General features: G+C 41.9%; 1 protein-coding gene across 2 annotated transcripts in view; it reads right to left on the bottom strand.

The window, feature by feature from the left end:
- Nucleotides 1–21199, bottom strand: part of XPO4 (exportin 4) — an 87901-nt gene that overhangs the window by 53573 nt on the left and 13129 nt on the right. For both annotated transcript variants that reach the window (XR_010988029.1, XM_068144174.1), the window contains exons 2-4: nt 10515–10620; nt 5723–5864; nt 5318–5456 (exon numbers count right to left, since the gene is read on the bottom strand). Coding sequence is in view for 1 of the 2 variants with exons in the window: in XM_068144174.1 (XP_068000275.1) it covers nt 5318–5456; nt 5723–5864; nt 10515–10620 (387 nt within the window). In the remaining variant the exon portion in view is untranslated. The remainder of the gene's footprint in view (nt 1–5317; nt 5457–5722; nt 5865–10514; nt 10621–21199) is intronic.

Raw genomic sequence — 21199 nt, 5'->3', positions numbered from 1 at the left:
GAGTCTCTGATGTCTACAGGTGAGGGCCTCCACACCTGCACATCTCATGAGATGGCAGAATTGAAGAAACAAAGACTCCTGGATGCCATATATAGAACAGGGGACACACATCTCTCTTCTGGATGACATCTCCTCACTTTCCAGACTTGCCTTTGACATTGTAGCTCTATTGCAAACTCAAATATTGTAAATACTGGGTGCCATCAATTTCTAATACTGAACTTATTAAGCAACTAAGTTGAAGTCTCACTGTACTGGATCTCCAGTGAAATAGACTTTCAGTCAAAACAAAAACTGTAGAACTTTAAAAGATATCCTGGTTAGTGCAACTACTAAAATAAATGCTTACAGCTTAAACTTTTTTTACTTTTACTTTCCAAGTTCTAGCCTCATATTTGGAGTAGTTTCTGCATCCCTAAAATTCCCCAACCAACTTTTAACACACTAACTTAGGCCTTTAGAGAGCACTTGTCAGCATGAAGAAAATCATTTAAATATCCTAATTTAACATCTGGTTTTTATACTGACATGTCTCAAGAGCAGTAAGTTTCATAGGACAAGGTAATAATTTTATTAGACCAGAAGATACAGCTGAGGGTAGAAAGGGAAGGAAATAATACATATGCTTTTAGCAAAAATGTAAGTCATGAGAGCCTCTCCAACTCCTATCACAAGGCAGGAAAGCTAGACCAAGATTCAGAAGTAAAATTCCTCTTAAAGAATAGAAATAAGAACCATAAGTACCAAAAGAGTCTAACAATCTATGCAGCTGTTATTATTGATAAATTGATTTCCCTGAAGACTAATGCCTAGATTTCTGCTTATTAGTACTTCCCACTGTTCACACAAAATCCATTCATAGCACAGTCCTCAGCAGTTCTAGGTAGTCTGTGACATTTAGATCTCCTCTCTAGTTCAACCATGAACACTGGGAAACAGAACAACAGAAGTACAAATGAAGAGAGAAACAAGATTTTAGGAACCCAGAGTTCTTCCAGTAAGTCTTGACAAGCCTTCTTGCACGTACAGAAAAATGTAGCCTTCAGGTATAGAGCTTTATATTACAATACTTTCTACTGTATGAATTGTGGATCTTAAAAAACATGGCTTCTGTTACTTCCAGGGTCAGATTTACAGCAGTTGGACCGCTCTGCCCACCCATATTCTGAAAGAAATTGAGGTGTGACCCACATTCTAGTCCAGCTTTAAACAAAGTCTATCTGATTATGTTCATGTGGAGACCAGTTCCTCCTCCCGGGAATCATGTCACCTTTGCTGCCAAAATTCCTGTCCTTCTGGCAGAGATGAAGGACAAACTGAATCCTTCAACTATGCAAAAGCTGAGTATTTTAATACAAAAGGCCAAGAAATTGAAGGCATTTGTAGTTGAGAACAAGTTGGCACAAACAATTCTCCAAAACCTTGAAATCAGTGATAGAAAACACGCATTTAACATTTAAGATTAGCCCATGATCATGCATTCACTGCCAGAAGCTCTGTCCCCCAGAGATGCAGATTTTGAAAAGAGATCTTGAAAATTGCTATTGAAAAGAGATTACAGACTCTCCTCCACGAGCAAGAGGATGGCTTGTGTCAACGATACAGGATGAGCCACAAAAAACAGAACCAGGAACTCCACAGCCAATCCTTGTTCTCTCTGGGGATTACACCTAAATTCGTTTATAAATTAGCAAGTAGCAAGACCCTCTACAGCTTGCTTTCCCAACTCAGGTTTCTTGCATGAAAACCAGCAGCAAGATCCAATAGTCTGGGGTTCAAACTCTGCCTCTAACCATATGTTCTTCCCTCTCCTTAGTGGTGTTATTTCCCTAACATGTACCCTGCGTTCCAGTTACTCAATACTAAAGCCATCTTTCTTCATTTCCTACCTGCTTTCTTCCTCTCCTTCTCTTCCTTCCAACATCCCTTTAATTTTTATATTCTCAAGAGTTCACCCATCAGTCTTGCTCCTAAGTCAGTTTGCCATAACATTACTCAACACACCTTCAACTTCCATCCTCAAAATACATCCATTTCTAAAGACATTTTTAACTAACACTGAAGAAATTAAGTTGATAAGCACATCAAATCCTGCAAAAGGACACATGTAAAAGACACAGTCTACCTATATTTGCTGCTGTCCTTATTACACCAGAACTTGATCCTCACAAAGTGTTAGTGAAAAGTCTCCAAGATTTCATGGAGCAGGAGTGCATAACAAACACAAAACTAGTACAGACGTCCAGCAGGAACTGGGTGGAGGGACTCCATGGAATGGAAAAGATTACATTCCTGCTTTGCTCTTGTAGCAAAGAAGGGCCAAGAAGGTTCAGAGCCAGGAGAGAGGAGAAAGCAAGCAGGAAGCAAGAGACCTTTCTGCCTTTAAAGAAAACCCAACCAAACAAACCAACTTTCTCTCAATTACAAACTGCTGTAGAAAGCCATTACCAACAGCTAAGAGACATGTTTGAGTGATTTTTCTGCTGCCTCCAAATGTTATTTCTCAGCTGCTGGAGTGAACCTCAGGTAGTACACAAATGGGTGACAAGTAGGTCAGAAGAAACATGGAGCAGAAATCTGAGGATACAGAAAATGAGCAAGAGACTTGACAGAGCATTAGGAGTCACAAAGGTACCAGGCTTCTGAAACTTGGTGTACGAGTCTGGAGGCAAGAGTGCACATCACAGAAAAGATGTGTTAAAAAGTGGAATGAGTCAGAGGCACAGGGGGTTGGAAAACATCTGCTGATCTCTCCCAACACTCATATCTTAACCTCCTCCTTGACTTGGATGAAGGCCTGTTTTTATGTCTTGAGTGAGGTACAGAAACACCTGTGACACTGCATGGCACTGTCCTGACAGTGCATCTTGGATCTTGAAAGCAGTACCACTCCCTCAGATTCACACTATACCCTGAAACACCCTTAGCTGACACTCCATAGAGCAGCAAGGCAGCTGCACCATTGTGGTTCTACGTGGCCTGACAGGGATGGCTGAATGTTACAGGGACACAAAATAAAACCTCCACCTTCCTGTGTTTGAAAAATTAAGTGGATAATTAATTCTTCGAGTTATTTCACACAATCTTTCAAAGTTATTACATATTTATACAACAGGCATGCCCTGGAACCACTCAGAGCTCACTTGTGGCAGGTACTGGGCTAACACACAATTTTATTACTGCTGATTATTGTGGATGCCAGCAAAATCTCAGAAGGTTACATAAGCATTTATATATATTCATATATATATATGGGAACATGTGTTTATACCCCCCTTGCCAAAGGTATACTGCACCTTACAGAAGAGATATTCCAACAGCATATTAGCATACTAGAATAGAAAACATGGTGACATACTCAAGACATTTTCAATGCATTCCTTAAAACTTGAGCACAAATACTTTTGAGAACCTATGGAGAAAGCAGTACTTATGAAGAGAGGTGGATAAAGGGAAATTAAAAACTGAGCTAAACTTCATCTTTGTATGGTGGCATTGAGTGGAATGTGGAGGAAAGCAGAGTGAAAATACTGCCTTTTCACCTAGCCAGAGCTCCTCTGAGATGTTTCTGCAGCAAGCCCAGGATGATCTACTTAGAGCAGGCAGACTTAGCTGGACATGCTGGGACGTGTCCAAAGAAGGGCCACGAGGATGATCAGAGGGCTGAAGCACCTCTCCTATGGAGACAGACTAAGAGAGTCTGGAGAGAAGAAAGCTCTGTGGGGAGACTTTATTGTGGCCTTCCAGTATCTTAAGGGGGCCTACAGGAGTGCTGGTGAGGAACTTTTTAGGATGTCGGGTAGTGACAGGACTAGGGGGAATGAAGCAAAACTAGAAATGGGTAGATTCAGATTGGATGTCAGGAAGAAGTTCCTCACTGTAAGGGTGGTGAGACACTGGAGCAGATTGCCCAGGGAGGTGGTAGAAGCCCCATCCCTGGAAGATTTTATGGCTAGGCTGGAGGGGCTCTGAGCAACCTGATCTAGTGTGAGATGTCCCTGCCCACAGCAGGGGGGTTAGAACTAGATGATCCTTGAGCTCCCTTCCAACCCTGACAATTCTATGATTCTATGCTGTGGTCAGTGTAGTGTGTCTGTACGTTAGTGCATGCACAGAATACTGCTGAAGAGTTATTCAAAGAGGACTTCTCTGCCAGCATCCAGATGAGCGTACACCCTGGCATGCATACAATTTGAAAACCTCAGCTGTAACTCCATTTTAATAACAAGGCTGTTTCCTAGAAAAAAAACCATGAACTCATCATTGTTCTAAAGAAGAGCCCATTTCTAACCAAATTACACACAACCAAAGTACTAAAATATTCTGCTTAAGATAAATGATTGTGAAATTCACATGTAACAAGTGTAACAAATTTCTGTACCCTGTGCTCAGAGGTGACATTCTATTTTTAGGACCATGATATGAGCTGCATTACTTCTAGTACACTTTGATGGAATTTTCAGAGTTAAATACTTGCCACACATCTAGTACAACTGCTGCTCAGCAGTGTTAAGAGCTAGTTCCCTCAAGATTTTTTGTTTGAGTAAAACTTCAGTCAAAGTTCCAGCATGAAATCTACATACTCTTCGGTTTTCATTTGGTTGGAGAAAAATCACCTCTCTTTAATCTCTGGTTACATGCCTCTATTATGACCTATTCTAAACTTATCTCCTGGCATAGCAAATGGAATTTCACTAAATGCATAGATAGATATTGGACACCTTGTTTCCACTTTGAGCTCAGTGTGGAAGGTAACACTTACCCCTAGTAGTATGACATTAACTCTGGAGTAAGTTTTGTATTTCCATTCCACGTTTTACTTCCTCGCACCCCTTTCTCTCCATCTACCCGTCCCCCAGAGAACAGCAGAGGTCTCTGCCTCTTGCTCAGTAGCCTATTCCAACAGCTGAGCCACAGGAGGGTGCAGCACTGCACAGATGGGAGGGGAACAGTGTGTAATGAACCTGTCAGCTAATGGAAAATCCACTTTAGATCGTTCTGGTTTAGTAAAGAAACCCAAGGAAAACAAAAAAGCCCCAAACAGTCAAGACCCATGGCACTTACAGCAAATATTCAGAGAAACACATTCTCTAAAAAATATGGTGTAATTGGATACCAAGTAACTACACAGACTACTCCTTGTCCCAAAACATTCAGAAATGCTTGGTAAATGATCAGTGATTACACGAATAGCTACTGACTTAATTATCAATTTTCATTCTTAGAGAAGTATAGAAGATTTTGTAGTCACTAAGTATGCAACCTATGCTGCTCATACAGGTTGCTTAAATTCTGAAGAAGAGACTAAAATACTTACCACAGTGGGGTTACCACTGCTGATCAACTGGCTGACTTCATGAAAGATGCTTTTGCAGTCGATTGACTTGTCTAATGATCCCCGTTTCACTATCACCGCTACGGCTAACAGAATCTGCTCCCGAACGTACTTTTGAAGGCTGTAAACAACAGTGCAAAAACATGCTTGCAAATAATGCGGAGTATCAATGCTCAATAAAATTTGAAATGCACTTATCTTACAAATGTTTTATGTAAATTCGTAAGGGAAAGCTGTTAGCTACAGAGGCCAACTAAGTGTAAGAATGGAAGATAAATTACAGTTGAATTACTGTTGAAATGGTCTCTTTTCCTGTGGGAAGCAAAATGATAACCCAGAGTTCATGCTAAATACCGCCTGTTTGGGGATATTTTTTTATATACTTACTTAGGCCTTTGTAAGACATAGGTTAGAAGGAATGTTCTCAGTGACTCAATGCTATTTTTTTCCAAGAGAATCCATTCTCTTACAACTGCTTCCATTATTGCTGTAGCAGCTTGAAAAAGGACATAATCCACTTTACTAGTTTCTGTGAGGAAAAAAACAAAGGCAACCTGAGTATCAGAAGACACACATACTTAGCTGGTAGGTATTAAAAAAACAATTAATGGAAATAACTATTATTACTAAATGGAACTTTGCTGCTATGAAAACAGACAATTCAAATGGGAGGAAAAGCAATCAATAACCCAATTATCAAATTGTCCAATATTAATTGAGTCAGTGACTCGGGGAAAGAGGAGTTGGCTGTGCAAGGCGACTGGGCCAAAGACCAGGAAGAAGAATGTTAACACAACTGCAAGAATGACATAAAAAAGATGATGAATTTGGTCCCACTACATTAAGATATGATGCCAGAACTGAAGACTCCTTTGCCATTTGAGTGCTTGCCTTTGGAACCAACAGTGCATGAAATTGCATGTGCTTTATGAATGATGAGAAGTTAAGTCCGCTTGCACCTAAAGCCAGCATTTGTGTTTAATTATCAAAAGGAAATTTTCTTTACAGACTGCTGCAATAGAAGTTTTCTATATCATGTTCAAGCTTCTGCATTTATCTTGAGGTAATCAAAATAAAACTTTCAGTGACAGTGCAGAAGTCCTTAGACCTTATAAGCTGATGGCTTTGTATACACAAGTACTAAAAAAAACAAACACCACCACCACCAAGTTATGAGAAACTATGATTAAAGAGAAACTCCAGAAAGTTAATTTAATTTGTATGACTATACAAAGCTACAGAAACTTTTTTGGGGTGGTTGGGTTTTTTTTTTTTTGATTCCTCTATTTTTAAAAATTTTAATCTAGAAATAGCAGTTAGTATCTCTGCAGCCAGTTTCAAAACTTCCTGACCTCTATAGAAAACACAGAAAGAACATTCAAAAAGGGTGCAGCCACAGCAAGGCAAAAGCATAAAATAGGAAATGGTGAAACAAAATCCCTGAAGAGGAAGCAGAGTTTGTGTGGTGGGTGACCAGCCAAGACTAGAAAAACTGCATTTGTTTGGAAAAATCTTGGTGGTGAAATGAGGGACTTTAAATGATTACAAATCAAACTTCCTTCCTGTGATTATCTACAGAGAATTTTTAATATACATTTCCTTTATACACAAGTTCTGTACCCAAGATAGAAGACAATTTGCTAAAATGTTTTTAAGCAATTTAATCAGGCCCCAAATCTAAACCCTACACAGGTAAACATGGTTAAATCAAAATAAATCACCTTTAAATCTACTTAGCTTAATTTGGAAAGCTAAGTAACCACTTAAAAGATTAACATGTATGTCAAACACATACATAAAACCAAGCCAAATTACACTTGCATGGGAACTGCAATTCTGACATTTATTAACTTCTTGGGCTTTGGCTTTTCAAACTGTACAAAGCTCACACAAAAAGAGAATGCTATTTAAAAAGAAGAGTGGAATTCCTCCTTTGTGTTAAGTACCACAGTTGCACAACTGCAATCATTAACAGCACAGATGTCCAGCATGCAGTGTAAGTTTATAACTAGTCTGAGCACCACTATCCTCTACATGAAGTTACTAAAGAAAGTCAGGACAAGTTCTGCCAGTATGTTTAAACATAGTTTCATAGTTTCATAGTTTCATTCAGGGTTGGAAGGGACCACAAGGATCATCTAGTTCCAACCCCCCTGCCATGGGCAGGGACACCCCACACTAGATCAGGCTGGACAGAGCCTCATCCAGCCTGCTCTTAAACACCCCCAGGGACGGGGCCTCGACCACCTCCCTGGACAACCCATTCCAGGGTTTCACCACTCTCATGGTGAAGAACCTCCTCCTCACATCCAGCCTGAATCTCCCCACCTCCACCTTCATTCCATTCCCCCTAGTCCTATCACTACCTGAGATCCTGAGAAGTCCTTCCCCAGCCTTCCTGTAGGCCCCCTTCAGATACTGGAAGGCCACAATTAGGTCTCCTTGGAGCCTTCTCTTCTGCAGACTGAACAGCCCCAACTCCCTCAGTCTGTCCTCATAGGAGAGGTGCTCCAGCCCTCTGATCATCCTCGTGGCCCTTCTCTGGACACGTTCCAGCACCTCCACATCCCTCTTGTAATAGGGGCTCCAGAACTGGACACAGTACTCCAGGTGGGGTCTCACCAGGGCTGAGTAGAGGGGGAGGATCACCTCCCTCGACCTGCTAGCCACACTTCTCCTGATGCAGCCCAGGATCTGATTGGCTTTGCGGGCTGCAAGTGCACACTGAGAGCTCATGTTGAGCTTTTTGTCCACCAGCACCCCCAAGTCTCTCTCCTCAGGGCTACCCTCCAGCCAGTCACTGCCCAGCCTGTATTTGTGCCTGGGATTGCCTCGACCCAGATGCAGGACCCTGCACTTGCTCTTATTGAACTTCATGAGGTTGGCCTGTGCCCACCTCTCCAGCCTGTCAAGGTCCCTCTGGATGGCCTCCCTTCCCTCCAGCGTGTCTGCTGCACCACACAGCTTGGTGTCATCAGCAAACTTGCTGAGGGTGCACTCAATGCCACTGTCCATGTCCCCCACAAAGATGTTGAATAAGACAGGTCCCAGGACTGATCCCTGAGGGACTCCACTTGTCACTGGCCTCCACTGGGACATGGAGCCATTGACAGCCACTCTTTGAGTGCGGCCATCAAGCCATCTATAAGCTTATAGCAGAAGAACATAGAGTTTCATGCTTCCAGGTTCAACTCCTGGTTTTAAAAGAAACTGCATGGTAGTGGCTGTTTCACTTTTCATTAGGCTTATCATCTCCATTGCTCTCCCTCTATCATTCATACTCTCTTCTTTCCATGAATGCTATTAACATCCTCTTGTAATCTCTTTCCATTCAAATTCCTATCTTGAACATTTTGTACTGTTTCTCTTTAAAGCCACCTACTCTGATCCTCTGGCTCCTGCCCATCCTTACCTGCACATATCCCTTCAGTACACTTCAACTCTTCATCATGAACAGCTTGTCTCCCTTCCCTGGTTCTTTATTTCATAATCCCCACCTCTCCCCTCTCAACTCCCAAGTCTTAACTAGCTGTTCTTTTTGTCCAGACTGCACAAACACTTAAGCAGCACAAATTTGAGAAAAAGCTTCTCAGTTCCAGGTTTCAGCATCACAACTGCCTACACTGCCAGGAAAAACCTGCCCTGTGAGGAAATACACTGATTTCTCAATGGTGGTAGCATAGGAACTGTTTAAATAATATGTCTGGGCAACCAAAAGGTGTTTTAAAACAGGATCCAATTCCTTCCAACCAGCTACAGCTCAGAAGAAAAAAAAACAAAGGAAAAAAGAAACAGGAAAACATCTGCAGTGATAGCTCATTATTGATGTTAAATTGAATTCCCATCCCTGAAGAGAAGATGCAGGGATTTAATGAATTTTCATTATTTCTGATTGGTGACTAAGATATCACTTGTAAAAGAGCAAAATGGTCTACAAAGGAAATTACTGAAAGATGCTCTCAAAAATCAGTGTGGTAAAAGTTGAAATAATAAACATCCATTCTGCTGACCCATAAACCAGAAAGTGTGACTTCTGTCTTCAGGGCCAGATGAAGTACAACTACAATAATAAAACAAAAACTCATTTGTAGAAAATAATTCTGGTTAGGGAGTGTGTAGGAAAGGAACTATACCCTTCTCTATATATCACAGTATAATTTAAGAACACAGTGGGAAGCCTGAAATATTGATACTGTTCAGGAATGATAAGTCTCTAATCCAGTAAATGGAGTTAAATCTAATTAACTGTTAAAAAAAACTTACTGGGGAACAAATTAAGTATGAAAATAATCATATTTTAGATGTAAGTCTAATATGTCTGTACTCATTGTGGCAAATTCTTTGAAGGTAAAGTTGCTTTTTCTGGTGGGTTTTTTTTTCATGTGGTATTTTCCACAAACTTCCAGCTTTTCCTCTCTAGGTTTCAGAATCAGCCTTTACTGAAACTTTCCCCTCACCTCACCCAAACATGTACACCTGGTCAGTACCATGGTGCTCAGCAGGAATATTGCATGCTTACTGCTCCTGCCATTTTCAGATTATTGAGCTGCCAAACTCTAATAAAGTCTCTAAAGTGCCTGTAAAAACAGATTTAACCACTTGTGACAACCACAGCATTTCCATCACAGCCCAAGAGACGTCTGACAAAAGGTGATACCTACCTCTCTCTTTCCTTTCTCCACAGGCATAACCCCACAAAACTTCAAATCAAAACTCTATTGCTTCTACCAGGTGGACACAAGCATTTGTAACTACATTTGTTTTCCCCCTAACATAAAAGTTGGGCTGTTAGCAGTAACTTACTGGGACATTCAACCTGAAATAAATGCTCACCACAGAAATTTCAACAGCAATGCAAAATCTGGCAAAAGTGTTTAAAATTGCACTGTTGGTTGATTTGAGGGGAAGCATCAAGCCAAGCAATCAACTCTACAGGCAGATCCACAAGCTCCATAGATGAGACAGTACTACAATCATCATGTCACAGAGGAAATATGAAGCACTAAATCAGTTTAGAAGCTTAGATACACTGAGTAGTGTAAAGCTGCCAGAAACAAACCCAAAAAGGGCAGCAATAGGCTTCACCCTCCATCAGTGTCCATATCCCCAGCTGCAGAAGAACAGCACAGTTCCAGTTATAAAAGCAGGCACATGCTTAACTTCATTTATTAGAACTTACCCAAAATGTGTTTGCAAACAGCGAATGGTGATTTCGATTTTCTAAATGATAAGAATATGTGCTCAGCGTGTTGGCGTTGTTCATTATTGACCATGGAAGGTGGTGCCTGAGAGGGAAAAAAAGCACATCCCAGAAGTTATTCATGCACTAAATGCCCATCCTGACTGTAAATATGTATGAGCAACATCATGAACTTATACCTATTTGCCTTAGAATAGAATAAACCAGGTTGGAAGAGACCTTCAAGATCATCGCATCCAACCTATCATCCAACACCACCTAATCAACTAAACCATGCAACCAAGCACCCTGTCAAGTCTTCTCCTGAATGCCTCCAGTGATGGTGACTCCACCACCTCCCTGGGCAGCCCATTCCAATGGGCAATCACTCTCTCTGTGTAGAGCTTCCTCCTGACATCCAGCCTAAACCTCCCCTGCTGCAGCTTAAGACTGTGTCCTCTTGTTCTGGTGCTGGCTGCCTGGGAGAAGAGACCAACCCCCACCTGGCTACAACCTCCCTTCAGGTAGTTGTAGAGAGCAAGAAGGTCACCCCTGAGTCTCCTCCAGGCTAACCAACCCCAGCTCCCTCAGCCTCTCTTCATAGGACTTGTGTTCCAAAATCCCTCACCAAATTTGTTGCCTTTCTCTGGACTCGTTCCAGCAAGTCAACATCCTTCCTAAACTGAGGGGCCCAGAACTGGACACAGTACTCGAGGTGCGGCCTAACCAGTGCAGTGTACAGGGGCAGAATGACCTCCCTGCTCCGGCTGGCCACACTGTTCCTGATGAAGGCCAGGATGCCATTGGCCCTCTTGGCTGCCTGGGCACACTGCAGGCTCATGTTCAGCCAGGTCCCTCCCTACCTGGCGGCTCTCCAGCCACTCTGACCCCAGCCTGTAGCACTGCATGGGGTTGTTGTGGCCAATGTGCAGAACCCAGCACTTGGATGTGTTAAATCTCATGCCGCTGGATTCTGCCCATCTGTCCAGCCTGTCGAGGTCCCTCTGCAGAGCCTCTCTACCCTCCAGCAGATCAACTCCTGCCCCCAGCTTGGTGTCATCTGCAAATTTACTGATGATTGACTCAATGCCCTCATCCAGATCATCAATAAAGAGGTTAAGGAGCATGGGGCCCAGCACTTGTATATTAAAACCAAGCATCTCTTGAGAAAACTGCCTGCTCTCTCTCAGTCATGGCCTCTTCTTATATACCACATGTATTTATATCACATGCAATTAAGTGGGAATATTGAGCCAGAGAGTGGATATTTCCAAGTATTGTTTTCCTAACAGAAATAAGTTCTAAATTCAACCCAATCCTCTTTCTGCTCAAACCAAAACCATCATTGCACACGACTAAGCATTGCTACTCACAGCCACAGAAACAAAACGCTATTTGTCTTTTAGTTCCACATTTGATTTAAAACATTAAGTTATATACAATAAATTCAAGAGATTAAAAAATTTCTATGGAGATGTTTTAAAATAAAGTATTTGTAGTAGTGTACTACCCTCTAGTGTTTAATGCTGAAGCTGACATAACGCTGAGTGAAGGCTCTGATTGCAGAGGTGGGTCAGCACATTCGGAAATGGCTACTGCTGAAAACCAGCTCTACTGTGCTTCCTACCTAAAAGTCATGAAAAAAAGCATGCAAACCACACAGTAACCTGGAGCACTGCAAGGTGGGATACTGCCTACAGAGCACAAACGAGATCTAACTGCCTGAATTGCAGCCTGACCTCTTTGAGCAAGCCCAACGTTCCCTCCACTGCCACAAGGTAATACCAGTCTGATTTATCCCCAGTGCTTTGGGAATAAAGACATGAAGACCTTTGCATAAAAAACAAGGTTTTGAGCTGAAGTGAAATATTTTACAGTAAAAAAAAATATACAAAATCTGATTTAATTATTTTATCCTTGACAAAACACAAGATGACAAAAGGTTCAAATATGAGAAAGTAACATCACATCTTAAAACTCAGTAATTTGAGTAAACGAAGCAAGGGAAAGCAGGCTGCTGATGCCAGGATCAAGGGGGTCCTAACAAACAGCTGTGCTGCTTCTTACACAGCAAATTTCTGACTCGGCTTCTGTGCAGGTAAGATCGGTTCCTGTGAGGGGAGCAAACTAAGCAGTGGAAGAAGGCAGCTGCAAAGAAGCCACATGGGTGCAGAAAATATGCTCCACTCCTTCACAAACCTGATCTGATTTACAGCCAGTTTGGGGGCAGAGCAATGGTTATCCCTGGGCAATGATCTGAATGCATATGCAGGATATCTCAACCTGACCAGTTATGGGGACAAGAGTAGGTGGCAGCTTGTGTTCAGTTGCACATGAGCAGAGACTGCAGTCTGCCTTCAGTTCACACTTTCTGTCTTCCACGTGCTTGGAGCAGCATCTCAAGGGCTAAGTCAGCAGGTTGCAGGCAAAAGCATACACAAGCTTTAGGATATTTGGGGCATTACACACTGCTGAATAACTGAGACAGAAGTAAGCTCCACGGTGATACCTCAGTGCTTTCAGGACATTAAGCTTTCCTAAACTCCACAGAAACCAACACTTTAATAACTTTTTAAGCAAATGTAAACTTGTAAAGAAGCAGCCTCACCAAACTGGGACATGTGCCACGTCTGCAATAAAACCTGAACTCTGCTGTATGCAGTCCGCTGCAGCTGTTTCTAATCATTCATGTTTTCTGCAGTTTGAAGGACAGAGCTTCACAGTGTAGACTCTAGATGCATTCACTGCAACAGAGCCAGCTGCACTGAATATTTAGAGCAGGTTATCAAAAATGCAAGAATAACACAGCAACAATTTGACTTGCACTTCAGCCAGTGCTACTGCAAATAAACCAAACCAAATACAGAAGCATCCCCCACTTTCTCCCTCCATTGGATGGACAAGCATCTGAGCAAACACACAAAGAACTAAACAAGGGGAGGGACAGCCAAAAAAGCACCCCACCAAAGGCAGGATTTTTTCATCTGGATCAGTTCCCCAACCTAGTTCACCATAAGGCAGCATACTACAGGACTCAATAGCTGGTGACAGGCTGCCCTTTCAGCACCAATTAGCACTTGAAGTGCATTTAATCTACAGGCTCTGTTACTGTGCAGTATCATGGAAAGACTCTGAACTCTCAAGAAACAAACAGCTTTGGTCAAGGAAGTTTTGTGAGAACTAAGAGTCAAATTTCTTAGAACAAGTGACTTATTAAGATAACACTCTGCTACCAAAAGGATCCTCTTGTCATCTCCTTTATCCCACAAACCAGAAAAAAAAACCCTATCATAGTATCAGTCAGGGTTGGAAGGGACCACAAGGATCATCTACTTCCAACCCCCCTGCCATGGGCAGGGACACCCCACACTAGATCAGCCTGGCCAGAGCCTCATCCAGCCTGGTCTTAAACACCTCCAGGGATGGCACCCCAACCACCTCCCTGGACAACCCATTCCAGGGCTTCACCACTCTCACGGTGAAGAACTTCCTCCTCACATCTAGCCTGAATCTCCCCACCTCCAGCTTCATTCCAATCAACCAACAAGAACAAAAAAAAACCCACCCCTACCAAAGAACAACCACAAACCAAACAAAACCAGGGAGAGGCAAGGGGAATGCACTCCACAGTAAGCATCAAGAAGTCAGACAAGTAGCAAAGCTGGTGTAACAACAGGGAGTAAAGGACTGCAGAGATGTTGCCCTTTCAGCACTACTGACCATACAGCTCTCAGCTCTGCAGTATCATGAAGCCACACTAGTTACAGCCATGTTAGAAGGAATCCTTTGGGAGTGACAAGGCATAACATTTTGCACATCTGGAGTCATATTCATATTCTTAAAACAAGAAAGGGCAAATCCAAGCTACCTGAACCTGAACTAATTTTGCATTAACAGAGCATATTTGAATTTGTCACATAGACATCACATCTATTTCCAGTGTTCTGTAATACTTAAGGGCACTTTCAAGGATACAAGCAGCACATTATGGCACCCTTAAAAATAGACAGAATTAAAGTTTTATGGGAAATAGCCCATATGCTTACAGTAACTAGAAAAGAGACTTCATCTTTAACATTATTTTGACTCTTCTACTTCTGTGAAGACTAATTACAGAAGATCTTTGGCACATTGGCAAAGCACACAGCACAGTGCATTCCTGTATTAGTTTTAAAAATCACGACGATATGATACACTGCACACTTAGCCTCTCAAAACTGTCCAGAACAGACAACGGGCGAGTTTCGAGCTGCACTATATAGCCACCAGAGGGAGCTTAAAGCCCATAGTCTACTGCCCTCACCCTGTTCAAACACCAACTAACCCTACACTGCAAGTCCAGCTAACTTGAGGCTTTAAAAGGAAGCCCAGCATATTCTGTGTACCAACGTCACTCTACATGAACACTGTTCTAGGTGAGCACAAGAGCCCTGGAAGCTGGTGCCCAGCAAAACCCAGTAAAATCAGCCCAATCTCAGCAGATAACCTATCTCAGCTTACACGGATGTAACAGCAACAGGTCAGGTATTTCAGGACATGAACTGTGATTCTGTGGTTTCCTCTAGTCCTGTTGCTTGTCATCAAGAAGAAGCTGGCCCCCTCCTTGCTCCAACCTCCTTTCAGGTAGCTGTAGAGAGCAACGAGGTCTCCCCTCAGCCTCCTCTTCTCCAGACTGAACAACCCCAGCTCCCTCAGATGCTTCTCATAGGACATGAGCTCCAGGCCCTTCATGTACCTTGTTGCCCTTGTCTGGACATGCTCCAGCACCTCAATGTCCTTCCTACACTGAGTGGCCCAGTACTGAACACAACACTTGAGGTGTGGCCTCATCAGTGCTAGGTACAGGGGGACAATCACCACTTTGTTCCTGCCAGCCACAGTTTCTGATACAAGCTAGGATGCCATTGGCATGACCATATGACTGGGAACAATTAAAAAGGCCAAAAAATTGGCATACATCACTTAGAAAACTGATTACCACAAACAAGTAAGATGACATTTCATTTCACAATGACACTCAGAAAATGAAAGTAAAAGATAGGAGAAAGTGGTAGACCAACTGTTGTTTGGAAAAGACACGAGTAGGAAACATCTGGTGAGGGTGCATATGGAAAAATATGGGGTAAAAACAGGGGGTTTGGGGGTTTTGATTTGTTTTAAATAGAGGTAGTTAGATGAAGACAGAGCATCTGAAGCTACACACATGTATTCAGAATCACATGCTTAGTACAAGCATTTCATACCTCAGTAGTAGGCCTTTAAAACAAGAAATTTAAGATTAGGAATTTACAGGAGAGTGTCAAACAACAAAGGTAATAAAGACATGAGAAAGGTAGCAAATGGCTTGCAAACAGCACATGCTCTCTTTGTAAGACTGGTGTTGAAGTCACCGGGTATTTGCCAATAAAAGGCTGAAGAAGCAACCCCTATATCCACATTTGAAGTGGTGTCTGTGGTTTTTTTAGCTCCTTCCCTTATTTCTGAAGAAATTTTTACTTAAATAATAAAACCCCCGACTAAAACAAACAAAACCCACAAACAACAACAAAACCCAACAACCAAACAGAAAAAACCCACATACCAAATCCTCCACCCTCCCCCAGGGATTCTCTTCAGGAAGTTTCATATTGATTAACATGATCAAAGACAATCTGGGTGTTTATTAGAAGTGACATTATTTCCTTAATGATGTCCAAGAATACTACTTATTGGTCACTTGTGGACAGTGACAGTATCTTAAAGTTAACGATTTCTAACATTCAAGCAACAAAATTATCATTAAAATCAGTAACATATTAGCTTTATATTTAAGTATAACTAGTTAAACAGTTTGTAGTGTCATCTCTGAATCATAACTTCACTAAGAAAAAGTCTTGCCCATTATCATGTATCAACAAAATTAAGGATGGGATAAACACTGTGCAGACAGAAAAGCTTGCTGCAGACAAATTCTGATTTTTCCTAGACTTCTGCTAAAGCAAGACAGCACTGAATCTAGCAGAATTCAGCATCTTTCTACAATTACACTGGGGGAAATCTGAAAATTAGCATGTCACAAAGAACAGTCACACACTCCTCCAGATTTGCTGCTTCAGAGAACACAGAGAGTGCACCAGAACGTTTTCAGCTGACACCCACAGTATTTCCACCTACAAGAAAGGTCCCCTATGAACAGCACAGCCTAAACACTAGTAGGATTATGGAAAGGCAAACATGCCTATGAAGAAAATTTTCTTGGGTTTAAAAAAAGACCAAAATGCTTGCACCTGCTACTACTAAAGCTGAGAAGAAACTTTCTTGCCACAGGCAATGTTTATGTCTGCGAGTGAAGTGCATTACAAACTTGACAGGGTTTGAGGGCAGAAACAAAAGTCTGAGATTTCTACTGCAGTGTGACTTCATAAAATTTACCATAAACTCTCCAAACTAAGCTTCACAAATACATTGAGGAATGTTGCCTTCTCTACAGTCAAAAGGTTAAAATAAAATTGCTCCTGAACTGTGGGCTTTTATCAGCTTATGAAAAACCAATTAAGCACATTAGTTGTTCTTCAGACCAGTGTGGAGAGCCTGGACGCCTAACAGAAGAATAGGAAACTGAACCTCCATCAGTATATGAGGATAAGCAAAAGCCACCACAGACGGCAATGGCACCACTGGGTCTGGACCTTGCTGACAGCCACCATCAGGCAAAACATGCTCACAGAAGCAAGAACTAACGAAGGCCCAGATGGCTTGCCAACATGTCCCAGCAGGCAGGGAAGCCAAGTAACAGTAAGGCATATGGAAAGGAGAAAGATCATGAGTGAACCTGAGAAGCATGTGCAGGGGAACACCATGTGATAGTGATAACATAGCTGAGAAATACGGGCAAAAATAGAAAGAGAAAAAAAAAAGGGGGGGAATGAAAAAAATCAAACACAAGGGCATGCAATAATTTTTAATCTAGTGCATACACTGCACTGAAGACAGTTAAATATATTACTCTATCCATGTAAGCAATTGTAACTGCAACAAACCTAAATAATCAAGTCATGGAATTTAACTTGCTCTGCTCTTCTACCGATTGCTCAAACCCACCAGAACCAGAATTCTGTATGTTAAATAACAAATCCCTCCCTAACAATTACTCAACAGTACAGTTCTGCTATATAGATCAGTTATAGAAAAGAATCAGATTATCAGAATAAAGAGATTCCAAGTTTAACTCTACCAAATTCAATAACTGTGACTTACCTTATTAAAATAGCTAAATCAAGCAGATCAAATGCAGAGGTCAGATAGAGAACTGGCTGACTAGCCACACTTGCTTTCTCAGCCACTCATCCTACTTCTCTAACAGACATAGATACTTGACAAGACAGAGATGTCTGATCAAGTAATGAAGCAGATACCACTAACCAACAATTCTAGCTGCATGAAGATGCTCAGCTCTGCAACGTTCAACAACTGCTTCATGAGTGGATAAGACATTGCTGCCTTGGGCACTAGGCCAGAAATTGGATAACTGGTATCCATATAGCAGCTTCTACTGTCCAATTCAGTTCTGTTGTTAGATGACTGCCAGTACCTTAACTAATACCTAAGTTACTACAAAAAAGTCCAGCTAAAACAACTTGGACTATGTTCCTTTTCACTTGCTTTTGGGAACAATCATTTAAATCACAGCAATAACTTATCTCCCGACTAAACAGATACTCAAGATTGGAAAGAAAGATGCAATAGACGGCTTCTAATTGGACCTGCAGAGACAAAATGGTAGAAATTTCAAACTTTCTGAACAAAAACTTTGGTTTAAAAAAAAAAATCCAAAAAGTAATTATTTAAACCCCAGAGTGCCCTGTATTTTTTAATGTATGTACTTGGAACAAATGCGTGACGGCTGGAAGAATTACCTCCTACACATCTTCTGCAGAGACTTAACAATAGGGAAAGAAAAATACTTGGGTTTTTTTTTCCCCCCTTCATATCAGATTTTGTTTCCTATTTTGCAGCTGAAGCACTTTATTAAGTCTTTTGCAAGTAAAATGGGAGATAAATTGTGGTTTATGATGTGATTTATTCTCAGCTTTGAAACGGTCTTTTGTAAGATACTACATACACACATTAATTGATTGGAAAGACAAAGTAAATCATTACCATCAATATCCAAAAGTTTTCTGAGATAAGGCTTCCTCTCCAAGATAAGCAATAAAACTACTGAGATTTTACTCCTCTACTAAGAAATAGAGCTGGTTCTCCACTGAAACTACCATTTCTGTGCATAATACACTTCAGATTCATGATTTGTGGTAGCCAATCTGCAGAAGAATAGCTTCCGCTGTTCATTCTGCTTCTCGGCATCAAAGGATGTAACCAGCACCTGCTGATTGAAGAAGAGCAGGTAGGACTTGAAAGGCAAAAAGGAGGAAGGTGGAGTGCAGTCTTTGGGCAAGGAAGCAGGACTACAGAGAAGGAGGATAAAAGAGTAAGAGGATGATGTGTCTTACCACCTAGCTGTGGTAAGACACTGACAAATGGATGGTACACAGCTCATCTATGCACCTATGTCAACTGTTTATCTACTATCATCTCTGATTGTTGTCAGTCTCCTCACCGAATATTTAGGACTTCCTCCTTTCTGACCACAATGCACATTACTCAACAAGAAAATTCACAATCTCAACTGAACTAGCAGCACATTGACTCACGCCAACCTTCTAGAAGCATCTGGCCTTCCAGTATCTGAAGGGGGCCTACAAGAAGGCTGGGGAGGGACTTCTCAGGATCTCAGGTAGTTATAGGACTAAGGGAAATGGAATGAAGCTGGAGGTGGGAGATGCAGGCTGGATGTGAGGAGGAAGTTCTCCACCATGAGAGTGGTGAAGCCCTGGAATGGGTTGTCCAGGGAGGTGGTTGAGGTCCCAGCCCTGGAGGCGTTTAAGACCAGGCTGGATGAGGCTCTGGCCAGCCTGATCAAGTATGAAGTGTCCCTGCCCATGGCAGGGGGGTTGGAACTAGATGATCCTTGTGGTCCCTTCCAACCCTGACTGATTCTATGATTCATTAGGTGAACAGGACCAGCCTCAAATTCATCCACCCTACAGAGGATTGCTCCAGAAGAATTCTCCATGGGAAGTTCTGCATTTAACAGTTTAAACTTGTCAGTGCTGGCTTGCAGAGTTCCATATAAAATAATCACAAAAGCAGCACAGAATTACCACAGACCTTACATTTAAATCTGGCTTTCTTTTTAAATTGTAATGTTTTCTTTACAGTGTCTGGAGTCAAGAAAGTGTTTCAAAAAAATCAGAATAAACTTAAGTAGTCTTTCACTTCTGTAAGTTTAGGCAATGAAAACCCAGGGACAGTGTAACATAGCAGTGAAGACAAAATACTTCAGAAAAATATGTGTGCGCTTCATATTCTTTGTTACTGTTTCCTCCAAAACTGCAGTTAGGACATCAATTTAAGCACACTGACAACTGATAAATATTAGAAATGTCTTATAATGGATATTTAACTTACAGTGGACACTCAGAGGATGAATGCTGACACCAGGTTACCGAGCAGACCTTTAAACGATAATTTCCTAATCTCCATATTCACTGTTCTAACCCTTTAAAGTACAATCAAACTCCAATCAGCAGTTCTGTTCAGCTGATTAGAATAGAATAGAGCAGGTTGGAAGCGACCTTCAAGATCATCACATCCAACCTATCAACTAATCCAACCCACATAACCAACTAAACCATGGCACCAAGCACCCCATCAAGTCTCCTCCTGAACACCTCCAATGATGGTGACTCCACCACCTCCCCGGGCAGCCCATTCCAATGGGCAATCACTCTCTCTGTATAGAACTTCTTCCTAACCTCCAGCCTAAACCTCCCCTGGGACAGCTTGAGACTGTGTCCTCTTGTTCTGGTACTGGTAGCCTGGGACAAGAGACCAACCTCCACCTGTCTACAACCTCCCTTAAGTTAGTTGCAGAGAGTAATAAGGTCACCCCTGAGTCTCCTCTTCTCCAGGCTAAGCAATCCCCGCTCCCTCAGCCTCTCCTCATAGGGCTCACCAACTTCGTTGCCCTTCTCTGGACACACTCCAGCAAGTCAACATCCTTCCTAAACTGAGGGGCCCAGAACTGGACACAGTAGTCGAGGTGTGGCCTAACCAGTGCAATAAGTGCAATAAAATGTCTGGCTAATAGCAATAGGCAAGCGCACACAGAGTCCCTTGAAGTCAGAAGGGCCCTGCAAGGCAACAAGAAGTCAACCTATGCATACCACATGCACAGTAAGGACAGAACAAGTACAACTCAATATGGAAGTAAAGGACAAATATAAGAAAAACATCATACCTACACATAACATGTATGGAAAATCTCATGATTCCATCTTTTTTTTTTAATCATTTAAAGTTAACAAAATCACCTTGCTTTGACTTCAGCAGGACCTGGTTCTCTGGCAAGAAATAGGGCCCTAGCCCACCCACAGCCCCTCAAATCCTAACCACAACTTGATTCCAAGACTCAAAGAGTTCATTGCTGTATCGCTAATTTCTGTACCTCTAAAATAGTACAGACATGGCTTAAAAAAATTGAAGGATTGTGATGGTGAATCTCAAGACAAAGTTTTCAGTAACAAACTCTTGTGACCCATGTGTGTCCAGTTCTGGGCCCCTCAGTTTAAGAAGGACATTGAGAC

This window comes from Melanerpes formicivorus, unplaced genomic scaffold (assembly GCF_026170545.1).
Source record: "Melanerpes formicivorus ecotype bairdi unplaced genomic scaffold, bMelFor1.0.p_v2 SCAF_1, whole genome shotgun sequence".
Taxonomy (NCBI): domain Eukaryota; kingdom Metazoa; phylum Chordata; class Aves; order Piciformes; family Picidae; genus Melanerpes; species Melanerpes formicivorus.
The sequence above is the reverse complement of the archived record's forward strand: the minus strand, read 5'-3'. Positions and strand labels throughout refer to the sequence as shown.